Source organism: Takifugu rubripes, chromosome 9, assembly GCF_901000725.2.
Source record: "Takifugu rubripes chromosome 9, fTakRub1.2, whole genome shotgun sequence".
Taxonomy (NCBI): domain Eukaryota; kingdom Metazoa; phylum Chordata; class Actinopteri; order Tetraodontiformes; family Tetraodontidae; genus Takifugu; species Takifugu rubripes.
Genome location: NC_042293.1, coordinates 12,570,103 through 12,593,010, shown reverse-complemented (window position 1 = coordinate 12,593,010; position 22,908 = coordinate 12,570,103). Strand labels below are relative to the sequence as shown.

Below are 22,908 nucleotides of genomic sequence, written 5' to 3'. Positions count from 1 at the left end.
ACTTTTCTGCTGTGTTATTATATTATTTGGGGTAACTATTTTGGCTCACAAATCAACGACGTTTGGATATTTAATAGTTCCAACGTTATAAAGCAGTTATCTTCCTAAATATCATTGCCTTTGATTTATTGACGTTTGAGTCCCGTCGGATACTTGGAATGTTGGAGCATCCAATCATTTGCTAGCTCCGTCCACTCCGGTGCACGCTGTCCAATAGTTCCAACGCTATGGTCAACGACAGGGAGAATTTCACCAGCCAATCAACGGGCTTAATTTTAGGGGACAAACGACAAACAACCAATTGCAGAGAACTCTGCGATCACGTGACTAGTGTTTTCCTTTTTACCGACGTCTTCACGTCTGTTTATGCTGATAGATTGGTGTCTTTCCTCTTGTATTTAATGACTTAGAATAGGATAAAACGCTTAGGTTTTATGAGATGACGGCTTGAAAGGAATGGTATGATTTTGTTTGCATTTTCTCCTTTTTACCGTCGTCGGCTAGTTAGCTAGCTTCAGGCTAGGTATTGTTTTAAATACTCCACTGTTTTTGTTACGAGTTAGCTAACCTGTGATCATGACAGCAAAGATGTTCTACTAATAAGAAATAACGAACTATGATAGTCAGGTGCAATGCCTTAAAATCATTTTATTCGTGTGCCATTTGCATCATGTTTGTATTATTTTATTTTATTCATGTCCTGTTTTCCATCACTAGGTTCATGGAGAGAAAAAGCATAGGTCGTATACTTTTTTCCACTTGTCTCTCATATATGGGGTCAAGATGCTTGTGTCAAAGTAAGCAGAACGTTTGTAGCAACCACATGCTCAGAAGTCAACTGTACCATTTCTCATGACGTCTACTTCTCACTGCAGGATTCTTGTACAGCAGTCTTACTGCTATAGGACTGGCTGTCTCTGTTGGAGGCGTCTCCAGCACCTGAGGATCACTGGGCGGAAACTATGGCTCTGTAAAGCTATTCAGTATCGACAGAAGCTTGGTCTTCATACCAGCAACCTTTATTTAAGCACTTCGGCATCACGGTGGCCTGCTAGTCTCAGCCAACACATGTCTCGGGTCAGGAACACTCTGGATACAGTTTCCAAAGCTGTGAGTGGGACACATACAGAACTCCTTTCCAAGATCTCCAGACTCAAGCCTAATGCTTTAAAGGCGGTTAAAAAAGATGCTGAGGCCGCTGTGGAGTCACCAGTGAAAGCTGTGGAGGGTGGAGTTCCACTCTCTTCCAATTCTGCTGCCCCCTGCTCTCCCTCTGCTATGCCCAGCGAAGCCACATGTGATTCATCTCTTGTCAGTCCTTCTGTTCCAGCTTCTGCTACTAGAGTTAATCCAGGTGCCAACACCTCCACTCATCCTCAAAGTCCTTCTCAAGCAGCTGGTACTGTTACAAGTTTAACTGTGCGTGACCATAAGGAGATAAAGGTGAGGCGTGTTGTTCCCGCCGTCAAAGCCAGTTTTACTGGGAAGCAAGACGAAGTTAAAGCTTCACCGAGCGACGCTGAGAGTAAGAACACCACTTCCAAACAAACCCCAGCTCTTTTCCACCCGAGTTCCTTTTCAGTCAACCTGGATGAAACCTATAACTACCTTGCCAATCACATCAACTCGTATTTTTCCGCCACCACAAAGACTCCAGACAAGAAAGTGGAAAAAGCCGACAGCTCTGCTCCCTCCAAGAGTGGCAACCTCACACTCATAGCTGATAAACCAGACTCTCCTGCTACAGTCACCCCAACTGCAACCAAGAAAGGTTTAGGACATTACCTGTCATATTCAGCTCCCAATGTACAGGCCTTTGTGGGAAGTTACATAGCTCCCCTGGTCCCTAAGTTCAGGACCCAGGAGTCCAGAAATGCTGCTCTTGATGAAAAGAAGTCTGAGAATGCCACTTTTAAACAGACAGAGGCCACAGCTGGCAAGGAGCAGAAGACGGTAGAGGAGAAGGCCAAGAAGCTTCTGCTGCAACAAGAGAAGGTGGGTCCACAAAGAAGCTACCTAATTCTAATTCTCTTCATCTAGTTGTGTCATTTTACAGGACTGAAATGGCTAATGTAAATCACGATTGAGTGAATAATTATAAGTCTAAATTTAGATTTGTGTCAAGTATATGTCCCAATATTTAACTTATTGTCTAACATTCTTCCCTTCAAACACATTGTGTACATAACAATATAACCCACAGTTAAATCTCTAACTATATGCACTATGTAATGAATCATCATGCTGCCTGTATGTTTACCAGAGGCTTTGCAACTGGGTTGTGTGTTTACTGCATTTGCTGCCTGTATTCTGTGAATCCATTCTATAAATAACCCCTTTGTGGAGTTAAAGGGACATGGAATGTGTGGATGCAGCACTGAGGAGGCCACGTCAAGCCAAGATTATATGCAGTCTAGAAATAGCTGTCAGTGACATTTCTGATACGTTTTATATGATGAATTATTCTCCCGTTTTATTTGGACATTTAATCAAATCAGACATTAAAAAAATGACCACATATCCCTACGTGTTGACAGGTTTTCAAAGGTGATGATTGCTCAGTGGCAGCTGCCTCCACTTAAATTATCATTTAGGCTTCTCCCCTCATTCATTTTAAAATGTGTGTCGCGCTCAGTAAACGTCACTGCTGATGCGTTGGTAAGATGGATTCATTCATCTTAACAGAAAAGCAAAGAGAGTATACCAGAATACCTCAGTTTGATTGCTTTCACATTCTCCTGCACCGCTCTGGTAGATGCTGCTCCTGTTGAGGAGCTGTTGATTGTAAAAGACTCACTTATGCTGCTTGGAAAAGCATCTGCTCAGGATGAGTGGCTCCCTAATATGACAAGGTGGATAAAGCACCAATTTTACTCTAGCCACGTTTTCTGACATCCCAGCAGAGTAATTAGAAGCAGATGCGCGTTCTCTCTCTTGCATGGCAAATCTGTAAGGATTTTAGTTGTCTGAGGAGCTAAAGTGCGAGGAAAGGTTGTCATTTTTACGGTTGCTGCTTCCAAAGGTGAGCTGCTTAAACCACAAATGTGTGAAATGTCCTTATGTCCTTTAGATCATCGCCAGAGTGAGCGTGGACAATCGAACCCGGGCTCTGGTTCAGGGACTCTACAGGGCATCGGATGTGAAAGTCTACATCAACAGGGTTGAAGATCTCAGCTATCACCTGCTGCAGTTTCCAGAAACGTGTGGTGTTGCAGTCAAGGTGACACCACAGGCACAGGCATTATCCTGTAAAGGTTCCTGCTGATTAGCATATCAAATGCATCGACTCGTATGGTTGTTATTTGATGCAAGACTGTTTACAGCAGCAGATTTTTATGCGTGCGTAATAGCATGCTGAAAGGTAAGACAGCTGTTGTATATAAATAATAAATAAAACTGCCTTCTGTTGTGTTTGGTAGGTTTCCCATATCAGGCAAAATGTCAACACACAGGTGCATATTGCAGCATTATTCATGCCAAAGCTACAGCGCAGTACACGTAGAGAACATATTTAATCTTCGTATATTTCAAACGCTGCTTAGTAAAGCGGACTTTGGACTTGACTGTATAATCCAAGTAAACGTGCCAACTGTTTCTAATCTGGCCTTTTTAAGCGGAACAGGTCGTGTTTTTCCTCTCCACGTCTGACTGTGAGATAACATTTGTGTCTCCAGGAAAAGGCCATCCCTCGCCTGCTGCGCCTGGACCAAGCCGGCGATCCAGACCTGAGGGCAGCAGTCAGAGAAGCCCTTGTTCTGCTGGGCTATCATGCGCCCGTTAAAGGGCGAGGCATACGCATCTTGTCCATAGACGGAGGAGGACTGAGGTAAAATTTCAGTTCTTCTTTTCATGGGGGTGAACGTCCATTACATTTAATTAATTACTGTAGGTTGCTGTAGTTCCTAATGTTTTTGTTCAGGCTTTGGTTCATTTTAATCTCACTGCGCACATCTTTCAGGGGTCTTCTTGCACTTCAGACGTTAGAGGAACTGGAGGTTCTGACGGGCAAACCCATCTATAAGCTGTTTGATCTAATTTGTGGTGTAAGTACAGGTATGTTGAGCTCCTGTCGTACATCTGTGGATTATGCTGCTTTGTAGACTTTCGTGATCTGTTTAAATGTTTTAAATCAGCAGTGCGTCCCCACAAAGCCACCACACGGGGGCGCTGTGCGCCACCCTTGAACCGCCTTCTCCATATGGCCCGTTTTGGTTTGTTTTCATTTTGCAGCAGATTGCACCACACTTCTTATTTTGCAGATCACACTGGCCTTTCATAATTGCCAGAAGCCTTTTTTTCCCCTTCAGTTTTTTTTTCTTTGGTTCTTTCCACCAATCTCCAGATGGTTGTATTTAAATTGTACTCCACAAAAATGTACTCCTGGTGTCATGCAGTCCGACTCTGATCTGAATTCCCTCTGAGTCACATCTGGCTGGTTTGAAAACACAAATGTTCCAGTTGATCCAAGTTCAGCCTTTTAAAAACACCTCTTAACACATTTTGAATTATTTAATTGCAGTTTTAACGCACAACACTTCAAATGAATGAATGGATTAGCAGGATAACGAATGATACTTTAGCTATTTACTCCTCTCACCTCTGACCCTTTGAATGTTGTCTGTTTTCCTTCCCTTAGGTGCTATTCTCGGATTTATGCTGGGTGTGTTTAAAATGCCGGTGAAGGAGTGCGAAGATCTCTACCGAAAGTTAGGTTCCGATGTCTTCAAGCAGAATGTCATAGTTGGGACCATGAAGATGGGATGGAACCATGCTTTTTATGATACCGAGGCCTGGGAGAACATCCTCAAGTCAGTTGATTTATCAATGAGGGTATATATATATATATATATACCACTACCGCATAAGATGTTAGATGAAATATTCATCTAACAAGTAGATGAATGCAAGAATTATTTGCGGTTCTGTGAGCAGATATGGCTACAATTTTGCTCAGACTGCTAATGCCAGGAAATAGCATTATCTTCTCTTGCACAGAGAGAAAATGGGCTCTCACATACTGGTCGAGACTTCAAGAGATCCTGAATGCCCCAAGGTGAGATGAAAAGATTTGTTCTTTTGTGTTCTGTTCCAGTGAACCTTTATCTTTTATTCACTGGGGTTTCTGCAGAGAAATCTTGAATGTCTCCTTAGAAGAAGCTGTAGAAATATGCTGGGTCATAGGTGACGTTCAAGTGGTTGGACAGATTTCATGCCAAGCTTTTTACCTGTAGGTGGCAGCAGTGAGCACCATAGTGAACAGGGGCACCCCGCTGAAGGCTTTTGTGTTCAGGAACTACAACCTGCTCCCCGGCCTACGCTCTCACTACCTGGGGGGCTGCCAGCACCAGCTTTGGGAGGCAATTCGGGCCACTTCAGCAGCCCCTGGCTATTTCCAGGAGTTCACTCTGGGAAATGATCTCCACCAGGTAAGAAGCGTCTACCACCTGCCATCAAATGGTGATTAATCTGCACCAAGATTCATGTAAAACCCTATTTTAACTAAATACACCTCATATAGTTCATGTACAAGTATGAGTGTCTCACAAATTGCAGTTCTCTTCTGCCACAGTGACGAATGGCTTCCTGTTGGCGTTCTGTTCTGGGTTTATACATACTGTGCAATCGGTGTTGACAGCAGAGACTTTGACGGATTTTGAGAATCCTAATGAGAAAAATCCTCCACACAGCAAGTGAGAGTGTGGAGTTGCAGTTCCCTCCAGTGATTTTTTTCTTTTTATCCCAGTCAGTTACATTTTGACAGGAAATTGAGGGGAAAGAGCTGCAGCGAGACACATAAATCCATCTTCTCTAAAGGCTATACATTAGCTATCAGTAAGATGCATAAGTTGCCCTGCTGATCAATGCAAACGTCTACATTTGTTGCTTTTACCTTATGGGCTTAATGGGCTTAGTCAACAAAAGGCTGCGATGATGTAAACAGAGCCAGCTTGTTTTTCTTCCTGTTACTGTAAGAGAAACATGGTGGGACACCATTAGCAGCAATTAGCCTGCAGTTGCTTCCAATTGAGTGAAAGTGCAGATGTGACAGACAGAACCAACATACACAGTACACAGATGTGCAACAAAGACAATATCCCATGTTGGGAAGCTCTGGCACTCTTAATTGGAAGCAATGTTAGTGTAGCTGAACTGGGAAGTTCACGGGGACAGAATGAAAGAGACTGGCTGATGAAACCCCACCTGCACCAGGAGATTTTCCCAGCTTGCCGTCTCGTAGGCTTCGGAGATGCATAAATTATTCCGAGGCAGCTCTCGTGCAGCTGTTCGCCTGCTACGTTTCCCTTGTTAGAATGAAAAGACAGACAATCTAATTATTGCAATTCTTGTCCCAGCTCTCGTTTGGCTGTGAGCAGGACGTCTCATATGAGTCACCGTCAATAGTTTAATGTATTAATGCTACACTCATCTGAGTGGAAAATAACACAGTTTGAACTTTCCTGATGCAGGCTGTGACTGCTCGGAGCGATTCCACGTGTTGTTGTAACAGCGCCGTAATGTAAGCATTATTGTTGCGTTTAAAACAACCTTTTTTTCCTCTCCCTTCATCTTCAAATTGCCCGTGTGAGTTTGAGATTCCCCAGAGAACGAGTCATCTCGCTCTTTTCCACAAACGCCCCCTTTTTCTCCACTTAATTCAAGCCCCAAACAATCGCGCTTTTGTCCGCTGAAAGCAGGAGCGTTGCTGCGCCGCGTGTTGAACGAGTGCCAGGTGTTACAAAACGAATTGTGAATAAAGATGCGTTTGTCGGTGGAAGTTTCCGTGAGTGCGCCGGTTGGAAATGCAAAAACAGCCAAAATGAGGGCAAAACGAGGAAACTTTGACTCGGAGGAAGACCTTTTGAAGAGAGGAGCCACAGTTTTATCAGTGCCTCACACTCGCTACCATGGCGATGGTGAGGATGCTTTCTGTGGGGGGGGAGTGGAAAAATGGCTGAGACTGAGGGAGGGCGGTTCCACATTAAAGTTATCTCCGTGCTAAAGAAGTAAAGTTGGAGACTTAAAATGTTTTGCCATGGTTGTGAGGGCATGCATGGAATAACGAGGAGGGACCCATTTTTCTTTTTTCCGCCTAGTTGCTATGGCATCTCCCGAGGTGATGGGGAGGAATGGGAACATTTTTTTTATTTTTTTTTGCGCCCACCTCTGCCAGCATTGGATGGGAGGCCTGTGACGAGTGGTGCAGTTCAGCAGAGGACAACACTCAAGAGAGAGACTTCACAAAGTCACAGCTGAGCTCCCGCTCATCTTTAACTAATCGATACCAGCAGGAGCGGATCGGAAATGAGTCCGTGGGCCGGGTGATGCTAAATGTAACAGATTAAGCTAAAGAGCTTAGGCTGTTTGATCGTGTAAAAAGAGGGGAATGAGACTCGGGGAAGAGCGGTTGTTATTTTCCTCCTCTTTTTTAGCATCGCAGCTCTCCAAACAGGCGGTGGTGAAGTGGTGAAGCCATGCAGACAACAGAGAGTGTAAATCTCAGCCCTCAGCTGCTTTCTCATCCCTGCCCTCTCCTCTTGTGTGAGGCCCTCAGAGTCTGACCTGGAGGCTGTTAGAGGATGCAGCTCGGACACGTCCGCCCGGCCGCAGACAGCTTCCTCCTCCCAGACACAGATGGCTTCTCTCCTTACTTGCTCTGCCTCTGTTTCCTTCACGAACTGCTATTTCCTTTCCTTCCGTACATGCGCGTGCTGTTGCTTGATTGCAGCGGCGGAATTGTTTGGGGATTAGCTCGAGCCGCTGATTATGTCTGTATTTGGCTGCGACATACTCATCTGCAAGAATCAAGCTCATCCCTGCATCTCCAGTCACATCTTCATCTTCATCTACACACACATACACACACACACACACACACACACCACGTATGTCTGTGTTCATTCAAATCTCGTCTGCGTCGCTGTTGAGATTAGCTTCAAATTGCCAGGCTCCCGACTCGGCAAAAATGCACGTAGATCCCTGAGGAGTTCTACTGAGAATGAAATTCTCAGTTTAATTTGAAGGGCCGTGGTCAGCAGGGATGATTCACTGTCCCAATAATGGTAGCACGCGTGTGGCCCGGTCACGCATCCACGGAATGTGTGGGAAAAGGTAGCTGCGCTCTGTAGATCTCAATTTCCCTGCCTGCCTGGGGGCAAATGTGACACGCACACAGATGGGTCTATCCCCTATTGACAGAACAGTACGATGGCTTGAGCCTCAGCCTGACCCCTTGGGATGGTAAAGGGGGGGTAAAGCTAAAGAAAAGAAGCGTTCAGCATAATTGCGTAATACGGCATGAAGACCTCTGACTCGACCTGGCTGCCACATTAGGCTGCCATTAACCACCCTGACACTGTTGGCCTTCTCATCCTCACGTCCTGACAGCCGTGGCCTTTGTGTGGATTGGATGGCATTTTGGCAATTAGTTTTACACAATGAACAGGTTTATTTTTTAAACGGCACAAAGGGAGACAACATTAAACTTCCTGTGTGAAAAGGTTGCGCTGAGATGGTTCCTCTGGAAAAATATCTAATCTAATCAATCGAATGATCGTCATCGGGGAAACAGTCTGCTCATTGTGACGGGGTAATCAGAGGTCCGCGGCTTATGTAACGCTCCCCTAATTAATCACTGGAGAGCCTCGGTGGAGGCCGCGTTCAGCACCAGCGCCCTTCATTCCAGCGCTGTCAGAGAGGCAGGAGAAGCAATTGTGATGTCTGCGGCAGCCCATCGGGACTCTGACGGCGGTCCCTTCGCTCCTGCTTCGGCTCAAACGTCCTGGCGTTAAACAAGCCAAAGGCTGGTTGGACGCAGCAGAGGAACGGCACAAAGTTTGCTGTCCCTGCTAATGGGAGCTGACACACTGGGGCATGAAATGACTTTTACTGATCTGATCATAGCACCGCTTTACTATTCACCTCAGCTCCCCCGACTGAGGCCGCCTTAACCAGCGCAATGAAGATAAGCTCCTAAAAGTTAATGACAGCGGGGGAATTTAGGAATGCAGGGGAGCGATGAATCAGGCTTGTCCTAACCGTGTTTATTTATTACGGCTGCTGGCCTCGGTGTTTCACTGCGCCGTGTGCTTCATTTTAAAGGCAAATTTCGGTTTAATTGGCTATTTGATGAAGTGAAACACACTCCTATAGGTTTAGGAGCTCTAATTAGAGGAGAGAATGCCTTACTGGGGGGATGAAGGAGCCGATTTGTGAACCAGCCATGAGACCCTGAAGGGCAGAGACAAGGGTGGCAGAGCGACGGTCCTCTGGAGTATCAGCAAGACACCTTCCACCGGAACTGAGAGGCTGTCGGAGAAAGGCTTCCAGGCTTCCAGGAAGTCCCCATTTTTACTGATGTGCCCCCCTTTTCCCGAGGACACGAGCACAGCGAGATTGAAGACCAGGCAGCAGCAGAGTTCTGAGTCTGTTTTGCATATAAACCTCATTTGCTGTTTGCTTCAGAACCAAACGAGAGCAGAGAAGCTGGCGCCGTTGTGGAAGGGATGAACGCGGACCTTCCGGGCTTTCACGCAGACGAAGTGGTTTGTGGCGAGCGAGGAGTTACAGCAGCCAAACTCCTGTGTGCTGCTGGCTCTGACGGCTCTGCCCGTCACACTCGCCTCCAGCTACGAGGACACAGGACCCGCGACCGGGCCGAGGCCGCCGCGGTAATTGCCCGCTCTCTCGGTGCTCTCCTGGAGCGGCTCTGGCGTTGCTTGGGTTCCGGTCTCGCTGCTGCTGTGTAATGTGTCACTTTGACCAAACAGCTGCTTCAGCAGTTCTTCTAATGGGTTCCTGGGAGTGAAACCCTCTTTGTGTGACCACTGAGATGACTCTTCTCTTAGGTCGGGCTTCTTAAAAAGGATTCTCTTCGTCTATTTGCCTTTATTTGTCTTTTGATGACGATGGCAATCGTGGGAGCGGCCCCCGTCGCCCTGGAGAGGGCGGGCTCGTTCCCTCCCCGGGGCGTGTAATTCCACCTGACATATGCTGTCATTATTATATGCATTGACTCTAAGCAGACACCAGTTTTTCGATCAAACACCCATGTACACACAGCCACAGAAAATAGACACTTGGGGCCCCACAGCTCCCCCCCCCCCAGCCTGGCCTCTTTAATGAGGACTGGCCCCTGTGTGTTTGATCCTGCTGCCAGCCCCGCGGCCCCTCAGCCTCATGCCTATTCAACATTACCCGCAGCCTCCCCACCCCCCCACCACCACCCTGGGTAGACTGTAGAGCTGAGGCACACGCCCTCCCCAGGATGATGTTAGCTATCAAAGCCACAGCGGATGAAACTCCGCCGCTCGTGAGCGCCTCTGCGTGGATTCCTTCTCTTTGTTCCGTCAGGTGATCTTTAGAATTTCCTCTCCCGTTGACGGTTGAAATCCAGGAATGTTTGTGAGGCTTCGAGCAGCAATTAATAGGGTTTTTCCAGGTTTTGCAATAAAAGACCCCCTTTAACGCGCCGCTTCTTTTGTTTGGCGTACAGGACGGAGGCCTCCTGATTAACAACCCCACGGCGCTGGCGGTCCACGAGTCCAAGTGTTTGTGGCCCAACACGCCGCTGGAGTGCGTGGTCTCCGTGGGGACGGGCCGCGTGGAAAACCTCGGCAAGAACAACACCACCTCCACCAGCCTGAAGACCAAACTGACCCATGTGATCAGCAGCGCTACAGACACGGAGGGTGAGAGACGCGCCGGTTCCGGTGCGGATCGTGGCTTCTTCTCTTGTTTTCTCAGACGTTACCGAGGATAAACAGAATGCACAAAGGCTGGAGTCATTTTGAAGCTCCTTTTTGTCCCTCCTGCGAGCAGGAACTGGGTTTTGATGTCGCCAGCGTGGAAAATGCTGCACCGCGGCTCGACTTTGTTCTGGATCCGTCCCACTGTGGGCCTCTGTAGTGGCAGCTGCTCCCTGCTCCTTATCACCTCTGGACACGGGCACCTCTGCTGAGCCTAAATGCGGCTCTGTCCCCTCCCCGATGCTGCTGTGTGTGTGACCCACATGCCTCTCCGCACTTCTTCACTGTTTGCGATTGAATTTTCCGGCGGGCTTCGTTATTCAGAAACTGGAGATTAGCGTGTGTGTTTATCTCCGATTTTCCTATTCAAAGACGGCCCCACTGTTCTCAGGCATCCGACTTTGTCTTCTGTGTATCAGCGAAGCTTCAGTTTGTTGTTGTGGACAGATAAGACTAACCAAGCTCTGCACGTAAACAGCCCGCGAGCTCCCGCTGGAACTGGCTTATACTCCCCCAGCTGTGGATAGAAACAGCCTGTAATGCAAAATCCACAATTTATTTTTACTCGGCTGGTTTGAAGTTAGAAGTAAATCTTGGGCTGTGACTAAGAACGCTGGTGAAGGATGTCTGTGTCCTGTGATGGACTGGTGACCTTTCCAGGCTCTGCCCCTGCCTCCCTCCCTGCCGATATGGCCTCCAGCATTTCCCACAACTCTGATTAGGAATAATCGGTGGTTAACAGGAGATGAATGGAGACCCGGCGCAGCAATACTGGAGCAGCCGTACGGAGGGTATTTAATGTGTTTTTTGATTGAAAATGAAAAGTGATGTGCATTCCATGAACCCACAGTTTAGTAAGCAGCACCCGCTGCTGCTGAACACCCACTTTCATCTTTTTGGACCCTTTGGGCGTGTTTATCGGGTGTCCCCCGTGTGTTTGCATGTTTTTTTAGCCTTGAACTCCCACAGACAGGCTGGTATTTCCACACTGCCGTGTTTGTTTACAGTGCGTGTTGCCATGGCCGCTGCTGACAGACATGCTGTGATGTTGGGGGTCATTCTCGTCGTCGCTGCCATTAGCAAGTCGGCTGAGAGATTACGGTCGGATTTGTAGCGCCTGGGAAATGGCTTCACCTTCACTGTTTCTTGCAGAGGTTCACGCCATGCTGGACGCCTTCCTCCCCCCGGACACCTACTATCGCTTCAACCCCTACATGAGCGAAGACATCGCCATGGACGACAGCCGGCAGGAGAGGCTGACACAGTTGCAGACCGAAGGCCTCCGTTACCTGGGCAGGAATGAGGAGAAGCTGAAGAAGGTGTCGCGCATCCTCACCCGGGAGAAAAGCTCCGTCCAGATGCTGGCGGAGTGGGCCCGCCTCAAGGCTGACATGTATAGCGGTGTAAGGATGAACTCACCTAAGCTCTAGACACAAACCCAAGCACCGACGTAACGTTAGGTTAACGAAAGGTGACATAATTGTTGACTTTTTTGCCAGTACCTCAAATGAACCTAATTTAAATGTATAAGTGACAACTGTGCTGTTTCTCACACGTCAGTCTTTTTGGTAACAAATGTGTGTAACCTTTTACAGATACTACATATGTGTATGTAGGCATTTTAAAATGTATAATAGGTACAATACAGTTTAGCTTAGCATAGCATAGCCAGCATCACCCAGCTGATAGCTGTGAATAAATTACGCAATTGGCTTCAAAAAGCAAATTTGAAAAATTACTATGCAGCTATTTAAAAAAAATACTTTCATGTTTTGTCCTTTTTTATGCATTTTGGATTTATTTTAAGAATCTCTTACCCCAACCGCGATCTCCTCATTAGATGTATTTGTGCACGTTGGTGAAGTTCAGATTTAGTGAATTGCATCTGCCAGCCTGCAGCACTGTGTCCTTTGATTGAACGGTCCAAACAAGGTAAATTTGAACGCAGACCACGATGATGACGGCCCATTTGCACTTTCGGAACAACTCGCCTTCATAATCGCGTTTACCGACGAAGGCGTAGTACCGCAGGGCCACTCGCTCATCCAAACGTTTTATTTATGCAGCAGCGTAATGTGCTACTTTATACAACGCGTTAGAAGCGAAGCATTGAAGTTATTCTTTTCTCCTCAGAGTATTTTAAGTTCACTTATTTCAGGCGCCTTTATCGTGGCGTGCTCGCTGGTTTGGTTTCACGGCTTCCCTCCAGGCTGAACATATTTTCTGCTCCGTCTGTGCGCCCTCTTTCTCTCCGATGCCTCCTCTGAATGGCTTTGCTCAGCCGTTGTACCATGAATTGTTGTCCTTCAGTTCTCCGAGCTGCTGCACTATCGCACTTATAAAAGAAATAAATACAGCAGCTATAAGTTTGTTGAGCGTTTGATGTACATAAAGAGGGGAACTGTTGGAAAAATGCACTGAGCACCACTTTCTCTGTACGTCCTTGTCAACTGAGTACTGTAAACCTGAAAACCACGTTGTACTGCAGATAAATACGGGCGGAATTAAAACCGATCACTAAACACTGACGCGTCGCGCCTCTTTATTGAGATCCCGTAATTTTTGCGGCTTAGACTCACATCTGGAGACAGAGTTTTCCCGGGTGGATTAGCTGGTGCTGGTGCGTCCGCCTGTGGACATTTTCCTGTCTGACTCCTTCAGAGTGAGGGCACATGATATTTATTTTGAGATGGAGGCAGTTTGAAGCCTCCTCCTCATCTCAGAAGGAAGAAGGGGGGGTGGGGGTGAAAATATGTGGCTCGATGAGGCGGCTCGAGCACCTGGGTAAGAACCCCATCCGGTGATGGATCACAACTCCCTGCAGCAACAACACAACAAACACCGATGTGGATTATGCACCAAGTGTTTACACCCATGAACACACAGACGGGCTGCAGACGGTGGAGAGGCGTGATCTCAAGATGTGATCATAGAAAATCATATTTATAGAGATCCTCATCACAACACGTAGAACAATTATAGACCCGGCATGTTGACCTCTCTCCGGGGGGGTGAATCGCTCCCTGAAGGGCGTGAGAGCATCAGTCTTTAACCAAACATCCAGGACCTTCAAGGAGGTCCTGACGAGTCCCGTCTATCACTTAATTACAGACACGGGGACCAGAAAATCCCCTTTACTGTTATTGGATCAGCCGGCCCTGCAGCCTGGCTCAAGCTGTGTGAAATGTGTGAAATTGTTCCAAGGCTGCTGTGTTTTATTCAGGTACCGACGGTGTCTGTGTCGTATCCACGTTAGTTAATCATCACCTCAGCCGGGCGGCTCATTTCATGGTCGGCTTGCTGGTTCCGCCTGTGTCACAGAGTCTGCTCAAAGAAAATGGAAGAAAACAACAGCAAATCGGCGAAGAACAGCCGAGCCGATGTGGATCTCGGCGAGCAGGGGCCCAGGAGGTGGTGCAGGAGCAGCGGTGGGAAAGGATATCTGCATGTTGTTCTCAAATGAGCTGCTCTAGGACGCTCCGTCTGCAACGTGGCGAGGGAGATGTTGGGTCCGTATCCTTGAACTTCTGCAAAAATCCCCCGGAGCACATTATGGCTCGTGAGCACCGGGGAAATTAAAAGAGTATTTTTAATGAGATCCGAGAGATACGCAGACATGTCTGCGGGCATTCTGGGGGGCGAAGACAATCGCAGCACTTCCCAGTGTGGCACAGTCTGCAGATGTGGGGGAGAGCTGCCCCCCTTCCTCCCTCAGTTGATGAGGGAAACTGGTGCTTTCACACTGGAAGAAATGACCTTGATTTCACCATCCCGTGTCTGATTTCAGCCATGAAAACATCTCAGGGAGAACCTCACGGCACATAAACATCAGGTAAAGTGGGGAGCCAACTCACCAACTGGGTCCTTTTTTTTATTTTCTCTCTAAGCGTTCGTGGCTTGTTTCCTAGACCGTTAGAAATCTGTAAACCAATTTTCATCTCCCAATCTGTGCCACAAACTAATTTCAGCTAATCTCGGTCAACCAGCCTCACGGAACTTCAAACTAGACGTCTTATCTTGCTGCCAAACCAGGCCGATTCAGTAATGACTCCAGCGCTTCCCCTCTCTCTCTAATGGCTGCAGACCAATGCTAAGCCTGAGATAAGTCATGTGCGTAATGTGTGCACAGAGAGGACTCCATGGGTTGAACGATACTTGAAAGTCACGTGGTCTGCCTCGGTTGATTCGTGCAGGCTCGATGCAGCATGAGCACTTAATGTCCACAACAGCTGGAATGAACTTTAATTTGGAATCACCTTTGCTTTCTCTGACTAATGACAACGCGCGGGATTACTGAGCATTAAAAAGTTGAAACATTTTTATGCATTGCATTTCCGTGACGGTAATAAATTAAAAAAAAAAAATCCCCCCCTGCTGCTAAAGGCCCGCAGAGATGGCATTAAAAGACAACTTTTGATCCTCAAACACATCCAGCTGTTGTCCAGCTGCGCTCCAGAGGGGCTGAAATGTGCGTGCGCATTTGGAGAATAATTCGTTCCAGTGCCTCGGGGCCACCATACATCGGTCGTGGCGCTGCAGTGCGCGCAATGGAATGACGCTGCGCGCCCCCGCCTGCGTGTGTGTGTATCATTGTCGGTGAACTGGTGGGAGAGGAGGAGGAGGAGAGGAGACGACCAGTGAGTGAGGCAGAGGAAACAAGTGCAGGAGGCAGAGCTGCTCCACTGGACTCTGCGTAAAAACAGCGCGCGTCGTCACCGCGTCGTCGGGGACTGAAGGAGCCACAACAGCGTCCTCGCGCCGCCGAGGGAGGACAGGTGAGCAGAGATTTCACCATTCACAAAAACACGCGTGGTGGGGCTCCCGGCTCCCCGGCAGGAGTTTGTGTGGCGCGTTCAGCCGGGTGTTAGTGAAAGGGAGACTATCATCAGCTGCTTTTCTCCCCAAAGCTCCGAGCACGTTAACGCGTGCGCCTGTAGCCTTTGGAGAGAAAAGGTGTCATTGCTCACGTTTTTACAGTCCGCGAACGCGAATCGCTGCACTTGGCTTCGAGTCCGAACCTTTGACGCCCGGACCGCCACGCGGCGAGCCGAGCTCGAGCTGAGATCGAGCTGAGATCGATCGAGTGACTGATCTGCTGTCAGCTGTTCTGTCCATGTTGTCCTTCCTCACAAACGGCGGATCCATGGCTTCCATCCCATGTTCATGTGAAAACTCTGCTGCCCTGTTGTGCCCCCCCCCCCCCCCCCCCCCACGCACGCACGCACACACACACACACACACACACACACACACACACACACACACACACACATACATACATACCACTTACTTATTTTAGCATTTTTCTCCAAACCAGAACTGTTTGCCACTGTACACCCCCCAAATCCTCTACTTACCCCCCTCTTTTCTCCCTCTAGATTCAGTGAAAGTGGGCGGGGGGGGGGCATCGTGCAACAACAACACCCCCTCCCCTTCAGCTGCTCATCTCCAGACACTCTCACTCATATGCATGAGTACATGCACACTTTCTCTCGCTGCTCAGTTTGCCAAATGTATGCAATACTAATGACACCCCCACCACCCCCCCATTGTCTAAACCTCTTGTTCTTACTTTGCTCTGAAAGAGCTGACACACTTTCCAGTAATGTTTATTCCCCCCCGGCAGACTATTGTTAATCTGTTAAAGTAGATAACTGGCACCCCGCCCCCTCCCCACCCCCTCATGCCCATAGTTTCTGCTCATTCACAAACAGATTGCAACGTGTGCGTTAAGAACGACGGCGCTCGAACGCATCGCGGCCGGTTTCCACCTCATCTTTAGCTCTACCTGCATCCGTTGTTGGCGGAGCTTTGCTGCAGCAGACGTCTCAGACACGTTTGGCCAGTACGGAGGAACCGAGACAGGATGTTGACCTACATTGTTCCGCCGTCTTTACTTTCACCCTCAGCTCAAATGGTACCAGGCGGGGAGAGATTTGCATATTCAAGGGATTACGGCGACACACGTTGGCCAGAGTTATTGTGAGAGCAACAGTCAGTCACTGACACAAAACCAGCGGCGGGTGCCTCTGCCGTGCTGAGGGGGCTATGGGAAAAGCCTGGGTGTTGGAGGGAAAATGCCACTGATGTCACTCTGTGGGCCAGAGAAACACGCAGACGCCGTCAACGCTCCTTCTGTAAGCAGCCGTCTGCGGCATTGTGAACTCCAAACCGTAGGATGGGACAAAGTGCCTCACAGAGATGAGTTATGCGCTCCGGGGACGAAGTGGATGACATAAGCTCTGAGGGGAACCTGACGGGCATTCAGGCTGTGGCTCGTTTTGATGAAGGCCTTTCATGTTTTTGTGAACTATCTGTCGCTGCCTGGAAAAAAAGGCAAAGCACTTCAACAACTCACGTTGATTAGAGCTGCGGCGATTTCAATGATGCCGCGCAAATTTATCAGACATCAGCAGTCAACAGGAAGCACAATCGCAGCTTCACTGACACGGGCAGTTGTGCAAAGCTGAGGCTGATGCTCGGCGTAATTACCGGTTTGATAAAGTGCTGCCGTCATTTATTTTTCATGGCGGCCGGCCGAGTGGAGCCGGGATGGCCAGGTGATTGGCTGAATGGGCCAGAGAGACGTGTTCTTGTCCCCATACCAGCGGCCTTAGTGAAAGGGAGCGCCGTGCTCAGGCTAATCCTGTGGTGCCTCCCTGGTCTCACTGCAGCCACAGGCATGAAACACCTGCATCACCTGTGTGCACGTCTGTATCACCTGCATGTCCTCCAGTTGGGACTGATGAGCAACCACCTCTACACAGACACACAACAGCCCTTCATGCTTATCGCACACACACACTCACCCTCTCTCCTCCATCCTTTCCTTGTGTTTGGAAGCTGGTTGCCACAATTAGAGCTTCACACTCAGTTAGGCAGCGGCTATAATGGGGGCAGACACGTTCCAGTAAACCGTCCCCACACAGCTCACATTCTCGAGCCGTGGTCGTCATCAGGGCTGGGTGGCGACGCTTGATTTTATCTCACGGTTGCTCGCAGAAGTCCTTAAAACATGGTTGTGTCCAGATTTGTCGTGACCTGGGAAGAAAAGACATCATGTCTTGGATAAAGCATCAGTCTGATGTTGAACTTTAAACCACAGGTGACGTGTTCTGGGTCCTGTTCTGGATCGTTCTGTTCTGAAAGGTGCAGACAGATGGTGTTGAAGCAGACAGCTCACCATGAACGAGTCATTGCATCAGATATTTACTGTCATTAAGCCTCATCACTCAGGGTTGCCTGGGCAACACCATTAGGGCCCATTATTATTACACCCCAATGTGAGAACAAAGCATTTACAGGTCTTCATTTCTGTGTAAAACAGCTGCCAATAGGTGACATCCATCCACCCCCAGACTCCCCCCTGTTGAAAGAAGAGGTCTGGCTAATGAAATGTGATGTTGTTTGTGTTACGTCCCCTCCCCGTGTGCCCCAACCCTACAGAAAGTGTTCAACCACTTCATTCTCCATCAACCCCGTGTTGGGAATTTAACAGATCAAGATAAGAATGAAGATGATCTGCTTTGCTACATCCCAGTAAATGAGGAGGGGGGGGGGGCGTGTTTTGAAGCTTATGGCCGTGTGTATTATGTGGGGGGGATCATGTACCACAGTCAACGCTTAGAACGGGTAGTGGGAACAATGGGGGTCTGTTTTCCTTGTCTGTACTGGCGGGGAGCTCTCTTTTTTCCTCCAGTATTGGGGGGGGGGGGGGGGGTTGCTGCACGGTTGTGGCTGAGGAGAGTGTGGTGTTGGAGCCTGCGTTTGAAGAGGGCTGGAGACGCTATCAACAACTCCAGGCCTGTTGAGGTGGTGGCCAACAGTGGAGAGGTAGTGGGCTTCCCTCTCCTCGCCTGCAAACAGCAGGAGCCCGGTTTTATAGGCTCGCCAAAATGACGGGCAACCCAGAGAGAGTCTCCTCTTGATCATCTTCTCATGCTTCTGTCCCCCTCCTATTTGCATAAAGCTTAAAAAGAGCTCGGCCAAACATCCCACACTCCAGCTTGTGCTGTTTAATACCTCATCTACGGCTCTCCCTTCACTGGTGGGTGTGCTGCCTTAACATTAATGATATCACTGAGCGCAGTGATGCTAACACAACCACGTTTACCAGAACTATGTTCGCTAGCTTCCAAGGCTTGTTCCACAGTGACAAAGATGAGGGTGAGACTCTTCCAGAGCAGCCTGTGCAAGTGCAAACCTGCGACATGGCCCCTGGCCACCGAGGACGGCTGCAGTGCTCCTGAACAGACGGAGTTGGATTGTAATTGTCCCAGATGGATGTCACCATAGTTTAGAAAGGAAAAGAGAAAGAGAAAGCCCTTCCTATGGAGTTGGCCATCCTCCAATGGAGCTATCTCCTAGGAACTTGCAGAATTGATCTTTGTGGCGTGACGCAGTGGTGACTGAGTCGACAGGAAAGACGGAGACACTTAGCTGTCGGCTCATGAATAAAGTTGACATAGAAAGACAAAGTGGCTTTTCTCTGGTTCAGGATACTGGCTGACCTCTTATTTAGGCCAGGTCCTCTAATGCCCCCACCCTCTGCCCCCTCCCCACACCGCTGCCGAGGGTAAAACCCCGTGTTAGCAGCGCAGCAGCCATGACTGAAGGACTCTTAATCCAAGTGGGATGACAGCTTGGCTCTAGATGGTGATTCTGAGACCAATGGGCTTTTCTTTCCCTCTTTATTTCCCCCCCACGAACCCCCCCCAACACAACCACAGGAATCCTGGGAAAAAAGAAATGCTCCTGGAGGAGACAAAGGAATAGGAGGGCAAACAAATCCAAGTGTAGATCCCAGGTTCCTCCATTCCGCAGAATGTGCACGCTCGTAAAACAACCCGCAACGCTAGCTGCTACTTTATTTTATTATCCTGGTGCCACGTGTAGCCAGAAAAACATAATCTATACCAGATAATCTTTGTCCAGGCCTCAGATGAATGATTAGGGAAGATTGAGGTCAGAAAACCATTAGAATCATAAAAATCGGTGTCTCTGTCAAATCAAATCTCTTTTCCGTCCTGTTCGCCAATCAGCTGAGCCGTCCAGAGATCACATGTGTCAACCAGGTCTAAACAACACGTCTGTCACCAGTTTGATACGAGCTGCAGCGGCGTGATACCGTGACTGGAGACGTAAACATCGCGGGCTTAGACGACGTAAACATGCTACCTTTCTGGTGTTTTTGGGGAACAAATGAAACGAGGAAAGTCAGTGGGGCAGCCTTTGAAGAGGATTGTGATTGTCCTCCATTAAAGAAAAACACAACTATGATGACAAATAAAAGCATCAAAATTCAATATATATTCTAGAAAGGAGAATAGGGGAGGGTTTTATTGATTTTGAAAGTCTAAAACATGAAAATTATCCATTTCTCTTGGTTATATTGTGCTTCAATGCTACGTTAAACCTTATTTGTGTTGCTCTTAGCTTCCAGCTGCACCATTGGAAAAGAAAACAACAAAAAACCCTGTATGGACAATAGAACTCGGGGAAACAGCAGCACAAACAACAACTCGGTTTCTTTTCTGTGACCACGGTAACACCGAGTCGACAGCAGAAATCAAAGATGCTCCCAGTGGAGCCGACTCATGCCGCTGCCGTTCAGGATCAAACTGGAGAAATGGAACAGACGTCAGCGTAACCTCCTCGCGGTCAGTGCCGCTCTGCTGTCAGGTGCTCGCCGTCTCTTGGAGAAGGAGGAATGCGACCGTGTCTGAGATAATTCCTTCCTGCGGGCGATCCGGCGCCTGGCTGTGAAGATGGAGCGATGGCGACTTCATCTATCGGGCTCTCCTCGGAGGATGGCCGGCTTGATGAACCAATCACATGTCTGGTGTGGCTGAGAGCCGTAGGGGGTCGGTGCTGGACCGGCTGTCTGGAAATGTCAATATGTCCTTCCCAGCATGCGATGCTTTAAGCCCTGTGGTGTTAGGAGCCCCTCAAACAGCAATGGAACTATAACTCTTTAATAATCTGATTTTATTTTCAAACAATCCTCCTATTCTGCGTGGCGGTGAATGGGGTTTCTTGTCTGGGTTTGGGATGGCGTTCTGGCAGAGCATGAAAAGACTGGTCTGAAGCAGTCCCAGCGCTCCGGTCTTCAGGGTTGACTGGTTTTCGGGCCTCTCGGGCCTCTCAATGACCACGTCTCTGTGCGGACGCAGCCGTGGTAGACATTACTCAGAGAGGTTACTGCCCGACACGCCTCCACGCATCCTGCCGCAGAAAAATAGGAACGCTTCTCTCTGGCCGGTCACTTGTGACTTGTCACCGAAGAGGAATTCACAAAGCTCCTGGTTTGAAGTTAAATATCTTGATTGTGGTTGACATTTGGGGGTCTTTAGAAGGCTCGGCTGAAAGTCAAGGGTCTGTCTTCAGATGTACTTTAAGGCTTTGATAGATTGCGATTGGTGGAGATAAAAGAGGAATTTGTACATTATTCTGTCGCCATGGTTTCAGACACTTTGGTGCACATTTAAGGTGTCTTTGTGATGCCTGAACTCACCGCCGGTGCTAAAAACTCTGCTGTCCTTGATTGGATGATAATAATTTAAATGGTGGTTGCTCTTTCAAAGCCGTTCGTTCAGATCAGGGCACGCACGGCTCTTATGGAATTATTAAAACCTGTTTTATAATCTCAGATCGTAGGCATGTGATTTAAATAAAGAAGTAGTCATTTCCCTGAGAGCAGATTATGCACTGATCTCTCATACACTTTTCCTCTCATTTTGACAGTCATCTTTATACGTTCCATTATTTTGTGCTAAATTCTGTGCGAATCTATGGCATTTTCTGTTTGGATCTCCTTTCTAGGAGCCCTGGTATCAGCAGAGAATTGATCCATCACACTGTTTAATCTAGGTAACTTCTATTTTAGTGTTAATCTGCTGCTGTAGTATTGCCACTTTATTAGAGGTTAACTGCTGTTCCAAATTGGAACCCTCTCAGTGTTAATGTTATTTACCTCTATAGAACAGTAAATGCATGGCATAGTAGAAACATGGAGGTGCAGCCATTTCAAATCCACTTTAATTCTTTTTTTTTTGTAGCAAAGGCAAGCTTGAGACAAATGAGTATCCACCTTCCCCAACTTAAAATAAGGGCCACAGCGCATCAATAGAAAAGAACAAGGATCGGGGGCCTACGTGGAGGTCTAACCAATTGGATTCTCCACAGTCGTCGGCGGAGGAAAAAAAATCTAATTAAGCTTAAGGCGTTCCAAGTCGAACTCCCCCGGATTACCCTGGCCCTGCACCCAAAACCCAACCCTGGGAGACGGCGATAACTCAACTCCCATAATCTGAAACTAGCACCGAGTAGAGGGGAGGGGTTGGTGATGAAACTGTTGCAAACTAAACCCTTCGGCGAAGCTGAGGAGACTCGTGTCTCGGCAGGTTCCCGAACGCGTCCGTTAGTCATCGTGGGAGCCAGGCGGGCTGAGTCCAAAAACAGGCTGGGATTCACCAGGAAAAAAGGCCTTTACTTTATGCTCAGCGTGTTTGGGGGAGATAGTGACCAAAAAAAACCAAACCCCGATTCCCCTGCACAGTTCTGTGGCTCCGGATCCCTCGAGTCACATCAGAAATGTGTCAGTTTGGTTGGAAATGACAGATCAGAGAAGGGAAAACACGGCCTGAATCAACATCCTCCCCCTCCTCCACAAATCTGCCTGCTCAGAATAAATAAACCCCCGCAAAGTATCTGCTGCTCCTCCTTCAGGACGTACCCTGAGTGGAGCCTCTGAGTTTTAGTGTTGGCTTTTCACTGGTTGTTTTCGTGTCCGCCGAGTTAATTTACACGTTTACGGGGGCCTTCGCTTTTTATCGACCCTCCAAAGAGTCGGACTGTGGCTCCCAGCAGGAAGAGCCCCCATTTATCAGGTGATTAGGGGAGGAAGAGCTGAGCGGTGGTGGTGAGGTCAGATGGGGATGAGAGACAGGGATGACCCGGTGACCAGGACAGGGTCTCCACCTCACCAGGACGCAGCCTGAAATATGGCGCTTTTCCTTTTGACCCTGGAGACAAAGCACCTGCTGGAGGCCTGAGGACCTGTCCTCCGCCTCCTCCCTGCCCTGCCCAAAAGGTATCGCTCACTCCTTTCTGTGAGAATAAGACTCCCCGTGCGTGACATTTGTTGGAGAAAGGCTTTTTTTTG

At 48.3% G+C, this 22,908-nt stretch overlaps 2 protein-coding genes across 12 annotated transcripts in view; both read left to right on the top strand.

Moving 5' to 3' along the window:
- Positions 1-317: 317 nt before the first annotated feature.
- LOC101067553 (calcium-independent phospholipase A2-gamma-like) lies at positions 318-13,269 on the top strand. 2 transcript variants are annotated; one of them, XM_011607500.2, is made up of 11 exons: positions 318-459; positions 718-797; positions 876-1,995; positions 3,071-3,220; positions 3,675-3,826; positions 3,959-4,053; positions 4,637-4,808; positions 4,996-5,053; positions 5,232-5,426; positions 10,493-10,688; positions 11,898-13,269. In XM_011607500.2, exons 1-11 carry the CDS (start codon positions 457-459, stop codon positions 12,173-12,175), a joined length of 2,499 nt encoding a protein of 832 aa, XP_011605802.2. In that variant the 5' UTR covers positions 318-456; the 3' UTR covers positions 12,176-13,269. The 2 variants fall into 2 exon arrangements, with proteins under 2 accessions (XP_011605802.2, XP_029697842.1); XM_029841982.1 differs by lacking the exon at positions 718-797.
- A 2,066-nt stretch (positions 13,270-15,335) lies between these two features.
- Positions 15,336-22,908, top strand: part of LOC101067328 (neuronal cell adhesion molecule-like) — a 47,186-nt gene continuing 39,613 nt past the window's right edge. For 8 of the 10 annotated variants that reach the window (XM_029841997.1, XM_029841998.1, XM_029841993.1 and 5 more), the window contains exon 1: positions 15,337-15,520. The gene's annotated coding sequence lies outside the window, so the exon portion shown is untranslated. Of the gene's footprint in view, positions 15,521-22,908 lie in introns of all 10 variants that reach the window. The other 2 variants (XM_029841992.1, XM_029841988.1) reach the window with 1 other exon arrangement.